Source organism: Phyllostomus discolor (genome assembly GCF_004126475.2).
Source record: "Phyllostomus discolor isolate MPI-MPIP mPhyDis1 chromosome 15 unlocalized genomic scaffold, mPhyDis1.pri.v3 mPhyDis1_scaffold_37, whole genome shotgun sequence".
NCBI lineage: Eukaryota > Metazoa > Chordata > Mammalia > Chiroptera > Phyllostomidae > Phyllostomus > Phyllostomus discolor.
Genome location: NW_023397493.1, coordinates 21011 through 29923, shown reverse-complemented (window position 1 = coordinate 29923; position 8913 = coordinate 21011). Strand labels below are relative to the sequence as shown.

General features: G+C 48.1%; 1 gene segment (V, D, J or C); it reads right to left on the bottom strand.

The window, feature by feature from the left end:
* Positions 1-6673: 6673 nt before the first annotated feature.
* On the bottom strand, positions 6674-7146 carry LOC114489771. The segment is given in 2 exon segments: positions 6674-6992; positions 7078-7146. Coding segments are annotated over 2 exon segments (360 nt in total).
* Between the last annotated feature and the right edge of the window lie 1767 nt (positions 7147-8913).

Sequence of the window (8913 nt, the reverse complement as noted above, 5' to 3'; positions counted from 1 at the left end):
TGTGCTACCACCACTAGAACTACTGATGTGTGAGACCCACTCCAGCCCCTTCCCTGGAGCCTGGCAGGCCCAGTTCATGTTGTAGCTACTAACAGTGAGTCCAGATGTTGCACAAGAGAGTCTCAGAGACTCCCCCCCAGGCTTCACCAAGCCTCCCCCAGACTCCACCAGCTGCACCTCCCACTGGACACCTGCAAACACAAAGTTGTCTTTGTCTGAAAACTGTCACATTCCCACCTTTCCTTTCAGTCATTTCAACTCACATACTTAGTGTCTCTTGTTCTCCATAAAAAGGTAACCTCTTAAAATAGCAACAAAGAAAACTGAACTGAGCTCTATCTCCATGGTGAGAGGTCTGTGTTCTGTCTTGACCAGGAACTGGGGACACCTCGGTATCCCAAGCAAGGCTTCTGTCGAGGGCTGCAGGGTCAGGGACAGGCTACTTTTCATGAGCAGAGGGGCCCTATTTGAATGTCCTTCTGCTATATAGGGAGCTCTGGGGTTGGATGGTGACATGAATGCCATGTTGCCAGTATTTTACATGTTTAAAGGTGTTTGTTCATCAACAATTACTCCCCACATTTGACCCTGTGACATCCTCACTGGCCCAACAGGTCCATGAGAAGTGTACATGACCAAGGAGAGTAAATTTTCATGAATCATAGGTATTTAAAATGAGAGATGATTTTGAAAGCCACCAGCAGTAAACATACTGAGGAAATTAAATTTTTACAACCACAGGAAGCATTAAAAGTGCAGGAGGTTCCAGTTTGGGTCACAGAAATTTCCATCTGTCCCTAGTTCCTCTGCACAGCGATCAGGGTACCAGCTAAGGAGAGAGTGTGACCATAAAGGACTTCAACCCAGTGTGGGAGGAGGTGGAATGTCTGTGTGGATCATTGGGAGACAGAAGTGTGAACACTTCAGAGAAACTCAGTGCTACCTGGGACGTGTTTCTTTAGTGGAGTTTGGTGCTGACTGTGAAGCATCTTCACTGCCTCATTTTTGTTCTTATTTCCTAATCTCTGTGTTAAAAGCAGGTTCGAACAGTTATGACACTGAAGAAATTCAGTCATGACTAAGTCTGTTAGGTGAAGATTTAAGTGGAAAGTAGGGTAGGATGTATGTATATTGAGATTTTAGAAGCCAGATTGTGGAAAACCTTGAGGTAAAACACTAATAGTAAATAATAGATAAAATAAAAGCATAATTGACATGAAGAGCATTATTTTTATTTATCCATTGGTTAGAAGGTGAATAAAGCATTCACATATCTTCCCATTACTGGAGTTGGTGGATCTGACTTTATATTAAACTGTTCATCATTGTGGGTTCAGTATACTGCTCAGAATCAGGACCTGCGTTTATCTGGACCTGACATGTAGCTTTCATCCAGGAGCAGGAGGAGGTTTTTGGTGAGGCCCCTGTTTCTTTGATAGCTAATTTCTGATAGCGGATTCCTGACTGTGTTTCAGGAAGTCAGGAGGTCCATCACCCCGTCATCTCCTTAGCCCAGCCAAGTTGCCCCACTTCTCAAGTTTTGTGACACACTGAGGTTGTGGGTCATCACACTGTGTCACTTGCCTAGTAAGGCATGGCTGTGACCATGACTTCAGACCATTTACATGCAGATAGGCTATGCTGGAAGAGGTTTCCATGTAGGAGACAACTTGTTCTGAGAAGCCCTGGGCATACGTGGGCTTCCACTATTCATGTTGATCTAGACAATGTATTGCAGGCCCTCTCCTGGGGCCTGTCTCACCAAGAACATAGCTTAGTTTGTGATCATCTATCCAAAAGCCTTGAAGGAGATCTCCACTGAGGCCCCAGGCTTCCTCACCACAGCCCCAGAATTCTCCAGCTGCACCTGGGAGTAGACACATGTGGAGAAGAGGGTGGAGTGGGTGGAAATCCCTCTTCAGACTCCCTTGTCCCTTCCCAGACCCAGGATCTGAGGACCCCGGTACCTATAGTCACTGCCAACAGGAAGAGGGCTCTCTAGCTCCAGTCCATGGTGAGGGGCTGTGCCCTCAGGTCTTCTATAGGGGAGCATGTGGCTATAGGTGATGTTCTCAGGGAAAAGACAGACCCTCATTTAACCTAGTCCATCTCTTCTCATTTGCATAGGCCTGAGGAAGTTTTTTTAATGGTTGAAATCCTCACACCACCCAAGAGAGCTAGGAGGCACAAAGACCATGCTTAAGGTGAGTCTAGTAGACAGTCTTAATCCATGGTGGAGGATATGTGTCCCCTGACAAGTCCCTGAGCTCTGTGCTGAAATAGCCCCTTCAACTGAGAAAGAAGCCACCACAGGACATGCTTCTCATTGTGAGCCCACCTTTCAGTGACACAGGGACCAGTGGTACCAATCTGGCCTTGGGACCTGCATGTGTTATTCCTGGATCAGTGTGTCTCCAAAATGCTGCCCCTAGTGAGTTAATAAAATCATCTCTGCCTTAGCTTCTTACAATTTTGGTATAAAGTAACCAAATAAATACTCTCATTGGTTGTAGTTTCCATGTCTTACTGAGTTTGCTAAATGCTCTGAGGGAATAGGATACTTACAGTCATCTCAAGTCCAATCGTATTTTAGATAATTTTTCAGAAGAGGAAGACACAGGTACTCAGAGAAAATACTTCCCTGGCTTCCTCTGCATCTGCTCCTGGGGCACCAACACTTTGGAGTCCTAGGTGCCCCCTGCTGCCCCACCTTCACCCCCCCAGGGGAGGGTCTTGTCTGCCCTTGGAGGGCATGAACCTTTCATGACTGAACACTGTCTTCAGGAATCTCCCATAGGGATGCCATCCTCTGTGACATCTCTAGGCACAGAGAACTGACCTTACAAATCCCCAGTGACTCTGCAGGGAACCTCCAAACAGGGTATACATGAGCCATGAGGAAGCCCCTTTCCTGGAGATGCCTGATGCACTGACACTGCCAACACTTCTGAGTCTGGAAGCTCTTGGGGCCATTGGAAGCCTCTGTTGTCCTCATATTCCTCCATTTGAATGTTCTATCTGAGGATGTTGCATGTGGACCTAATCCCACCATATTTCTGTTGCTCGATTATTCACACACACACACACACACACACACACACTGATGATTTTCATGGTAATGCTCTTGAAGGCTCATTTCTCCCCTATTCCTGTCACATGGGCTGGGCCTCCACATGGGTTCCAGGCTTGAGTGGGACTTGTTAGGTGAGTGAGGGCAACTCTGGGTTTTCATCCTTTCTCGATTGTCTCGATTGTCCATTCTGTTGGTTGTCTTGCCTTCTACCACCTGCCTTGTTGACCTCAGACCCCAGCATCCAGCACAGAAACAGATCCACTGTTTCTCAGTTCTCAGTGACCCACAGCTGCACCTGTCAGTCATTGCAGGATTCACCATCTCATCCTTCTCCTGGGCTTCTATGCAACCCTCATTGACATTCCTGCACAGATCAAGGCATCACAGGTGAGAACTCAAGCCATGCTGGTCCTTACTCAGGCTCCCTTTCCAAGCTGGTCTTCTCTGTCATCAGTCATGGAGGAGCTGTGTGATGTTCCACCTGTGGACTTCATGTCCTCAAATCCAGCAGCCCCACAGGCACTCAGTTCTTGCTCAGTTCCAGGGACAGACACAAACATCCATTTTGGTTTTCACTGTCTGGGGAATGTCACAGGTGGCTCCTACCTAGGGGAGCACTGAGAACATCCACATTTTCACAAGACCTGAAACCTGTGCTGGATTTCTCAAGCATGTGTCAGGTATGTGTGCCACCAAGTCAGTTCAGGCACTGCATTTTTATCCTCTGTGCAGATGCTGTCCTCATGTGATATCACACTTGGGAAATGCATCATGTAAACAATCTTTCTCAGGAACTCTTCATAGAAATATGATACATCACATAAATCTCTATCATTTGTATGCCATGAACATGTGCACTAAGCCATCAGAAAGGATCAGCACTGTGTGTGACCCCCTGAAGGTGACATCTCTGAGTCAGCACAGCTCATGGACACAGGCAGCAGGATGGTGTTTGCAGAGTTGGAGCAGGAACTTGGGAAGAGGTGTCCCCTGGCTGGAAGTTTCCATTTTGAGGTGGAGTCCCAGCTGAGGGTTGGCTGTGGATCCCAAGCCCGGAATGAGTCACAGTGTGTTTTTCCATCAGTGGTTTGTGGTGGACACATCGCATGTGAATGCTTCTTACTGTGACAAATTGATAAGAGAGGGGCCATGTTAAAACAGAGTGGGGGCAGCCATTCCAGACAAACCACCTGGCACATCTTCATTGTCCAACCTGTTCAGGGTGTGGACTCAGCACAGTCATCTTTGCACTGGGCCCCAAAACTGCATTTCACACAACTGTTTGCACAGATAACAGGGAAGATGTATCCTGACTACTGGACTGAAAATTGTAGACAGTCTTCAAGTTTGCACCCACACATGCAGATAAAGACTAACTTAGCTTGTGTGCAGGGATAAAAGTTCCTCCCCTCTAGTCCTGAACCTGCATCCCTTCCTGTCTCACAAACACCCCTTGCCTTCACCCCTGTTCAGGGCAGGATTTAGGCTCATGCCTGAACCTCTGTTTCCTGAGTACCTTTTCTTTTTAATCTCAGATGAACACTGGATTTCCCTCTTTGTTTTTCTACTTTTACAATATAGTTAAAAGGAAATCCTGTAACACATACCGAGTTGAACACTGAGGACACCGTGGTGAGTGAAGGGACACAGGCACAGCTGAACAGACACTAAACAGTCCCTTTTACATCAGGACTCTCAGACAGTCCAGACACAGCTGCTAAGGGCAGTGCGGTGGATTCCCACTGCCCATCGCTGCACCTGGGGTTAACAAGCACCATGTGTATGTGGTGTGTCAAGCATAGATATCATGTGGAGTTCTCACCACAACACAAAAGGGCAAATGGGACTTCAACTCCAGTGTGAGAGCATGCAGACTTATAATGGAGTCAGCCCTAGTCATAATGCAGAAATTGTTTTTAAAAGCCCTGCTTAGACTGAGGGTGATCCTATTGGAACACTGGCGGTGAATAAGAATTGACTCCAGAATAGACTCCAACAGTGGTAACCCCTAGACAACATACACTAAGGAAAGTTACTCAGGAAACAGAGACTCAGCACACACACCCCATTCCCCATCTGTGTGCAGCAAATTCATTCACGACAGGGGTGTTCAATAGCACAGACTCTATGCTGCCAGATCCTGGCCACAGGTTCCTTTTCCAGAAGAGAAGGTGTCAGTGTCCCACATTCCTCCCCCAGCTGCTGGCTACTAAGGTTGAGATCCATGCAGCTGCCACCGAACTACAGACTCACTCTGTCCAACTGGCATCACTCCTGTCCTGAGCACAGTCCCCTGGGACACTAGGTCCCTGAGACTCTCATCCTGTCTTGCCTCCCAGGGTAAAACCACCAGGGTAGATGGGTCGTGGAGATGAGAGCTGCCACATAATCACATCTGAGCACTCAGCTCCTTATTGAGTGTGGAGTGCAGCAATATTTGTCCCCAACAGCAGGTGAATAACATGTGTCAGGGTTTTCTCAGGAAAATGGCTAGAAATCAGGAATCAGGTATAGTCCAGATCTCTTCCCATGGTGATGAAGTCATTTCCGGCAGTGTATGAAGGTGCTGGAGGCCTTGGTGTGGAGTAAAGCCATTGAAAGAAATGGGAATCATTGGAGTCTCAGCTGCCATGCAGTCCTGTGCTTGTGGGAGAACCAAGGAGAGAGGCACCTGGAGGAGACAGCTGCTGTCAGAACAACAGCAGATCTGGTGGTGGGCACTGTGCATTAACATGAGTCTGGAGGTGTTTGTTTTTGCTTGTGGAGCTGTCCATTCTTCAGGCCCTGCTGAGAAAGAGGGTGCAGTCAGTGTACACAGAGTGTAGCTGCCAGCCTGTTCACAGTTAGAAAGGCACAGAAAGTCCAACCTCCCACTGTACTCCTAGGGAGGACCTGTGAGCACCAGGACTAGCCCATTTGGAGTCTCTGAGCCTGGCATATCCCACACTGAGTGATCCCGGAGACTCACTGGCATTGATTCCTGTGTTACCTCATCATTATTTTCATTGCTGAGTAGATTTCATTCATGCATTTTCCCTAGTTTGCTTACTTCAAAATTAGAAAAAAAGTTGGGATGTCTGTAGGTCCTTCAAACACAGTTAAAGGGTCTATACATATGTGCTTATGTTTTACTACAAACATAGAATTTTCTCTGCTGGATCAAACACTCCTCAGTCACATTTTAAGTATAATTTCATAATAAATTGTGGTATACATTGTTAAGAAAAGAAAAACAAACAAACAAACAAACAAACAAAAAAAACAAATGAACAAACCAGAAACTTGCTGAAGAAGAGGTCAGTAGTCCCTGGTGATATTTCCTCTACAAAATGTTTATAATTTTGTTTATTGTCTGCAGTGAAAACCTCAGAAACCAGATTCACATAGAAGAAGGCAGGTCCCTGGATGCAGCTGTGAGCTCTGAGGGGAAACTCCTGCTCCCAGGAGGAAGCTCCTTCAGTCCTCACCAGGTCCACACCTGCCTCTGGCGCTGTTTTTTATGATTGGTGAGGGTACAGCGCCCCCTGGTGTCCTGGGTGGTCCCTGCAGGCCATCCCTCCTGCCTCCCACAGGAAGGTTTGTGTTTGGGCTCACACTGATTTCCCTCACTGTGCGTCTCTCGCACAGTAATACACGGCTGTGTCCTCGGTTGTGACACTGCTCAGTGTTAAATAAACTTGGCTCTTGGAGGTGTCCCTGGTGATGCTGAGTCGGGATTTCAGGGCCGGGTTGTAGTTTGTACTTCCACCACTCCATATAGCACCGACCCACTCCAGCCCCTTCCCTGGAGCCTGGCGGGTCCAGTGCACACCATTGCTTGTTAAAGAGAATCCAGAGACAGTGCAGGTGAGGGAGAGGGTCTGTGAGGGCTTCACCAGTCCTGGGCCAGACTCCTGTAGCTTTACCTGGGACAGGACACCTGTGGACAAGGAACATCAGATCCTGTCAGTCATGTGCAGTCGCCACCATCCTATAGACCCATGTCTGACGTATGAGACACTCACCCAGGGGGGCTGTCACCAGGCACAGGAGGAGACCCTGCAGTCTCATCTTCTCTAGAGCACAGCTCTCCCTTCTTGAGAAACTTCGGCCCCCTGTCAGGAGACAGTTGTGAGCTCCCACAGCCCAGGGGGCACTTTAAACTGGTTGTGAGAAGGAAATTTGCATGTGGGGGACTCTGTTCTCATAACTAAGGAGAGTCTTAGGTCACGTCACCATGTTCTTCTGGTCTTTGAGTACATTTCTTCTCTCAGACTCGATGGTGTGAGTCAGGGATAGGAGTGTAGTTGGCTTATGAGTCAACTTTGAGTCATGACAGTGGACAGCCCTTCTTTCCACATTTAAACATTGAACCTGGGCTGGATGAGGGACCATACTCTTTTAATTCCATTCACTATTCAAGTGGATATTAAAACATATTGGCATTATGCCCAAACATCTGCCCAATTCCAAAAATATCACATGGAATAGATTCATTGTTGCCAGATTGGAAAATGTAATTTTATGAAAATCAACAGTTCATGTAAAATAAGAGTAAACTAAAAACGTCTTTCCCTTGACTTGGCTGAGGCCCCTGGTCCTGCAGGTGGTGGTTCATGTGCAGCCTCTGTGTCAGCCCAGCTCCAGGGAATGGATCACACTGGTCAGGACCTGCTGCCGGGAGTGCAGCCCTGGCCCTGCAGCCGAGACAGGTGCTTCACATGCTGTGTCCTTCCTTTCACTTCACTTCCCCCAGTGCAGTGCAGGCAGCCTCTTCCCACATTTGAGCCACTCAAGATGCCCCCCACATTCCTAGACCACATGAGGCCCTGAAGTCCTGGAGGTGCCTTCTCCCAGAGACACAGGTGCTAACTCTGGCCAGCAGGTGTTCTAACATGTGTGTGGATTATGGTTCCTGCTTCCTGGTCATAGAGTCAGTTTGGAACCTGCCATCCTGACATTCATCCGAGGCACCGGAGGAAGCGGATATTGGGGATGATGTACAAGAAGGGGACTGGGAGCTCATGATGGGCCAACGTGATGGATGGAGAAAAAAAAACAAAGTGCAGAGCAGGTGTGTCTTTCTTTAAATCACTAAACTGAGGTGAAACCCATGATGGGATTTAAAAGGCTGGGGAATGCTTAAAACCAAGTTTGCTTCCCTGAGTCTCCCACAGGTTCCACACACTGAACATTCCCACTGCAGCCCCATTATTTAATTGTGCACAGCGAGGACTGGGGCACATCTGACAGCCTGAGGACATCCATGGAACACATGAAAGATCTCCACAGGTCATGGATGTCTCAGGAGATTACCTCTTTGTTGTTAAGAGAGCTGAGAGTTAGGGGTTGTTGCAACCCCATGTGGTTGAGGTGACATCTGTGACATCTGAGGTGAAATGGCACCACTGACCTAAAAATAAAGGGGGGCACCTGTGAGGAGCCAGGGCACCAGCCAGCATGAACAACATGAAGGAAAGGGAGGTGGATGCCAAGGGAGAACAGTGAGACAACCTCCTTCAGCAAGCAGCACACCTGTGCCTCAGGGGACACCCGTGCTCTGAAACCCACTCCTGTCCCCTCCCCCAACTTGGAGGAGGAGAACTGAGCCCCTGACTATGGCCCTGGCCAGCCCAGTGATGTGTGTTCTGAACTTCTCTGGAGGGCCTCAGCCTGGACATGTCTTCCCCTGCTCACCTGTCCCTGTGACGTTGCTCTGAGATGCATTTCAGGTGACACATAGACTTGTCTTATCCCAGGTTTCCAGGAGCTGTAGAGACAGTGACATACAGATAAATGGAACCTGTTGAAGGCCTTGTAACTCTCATGCCAGGTGAGCTCAGAGGGATATGTTGGCTACC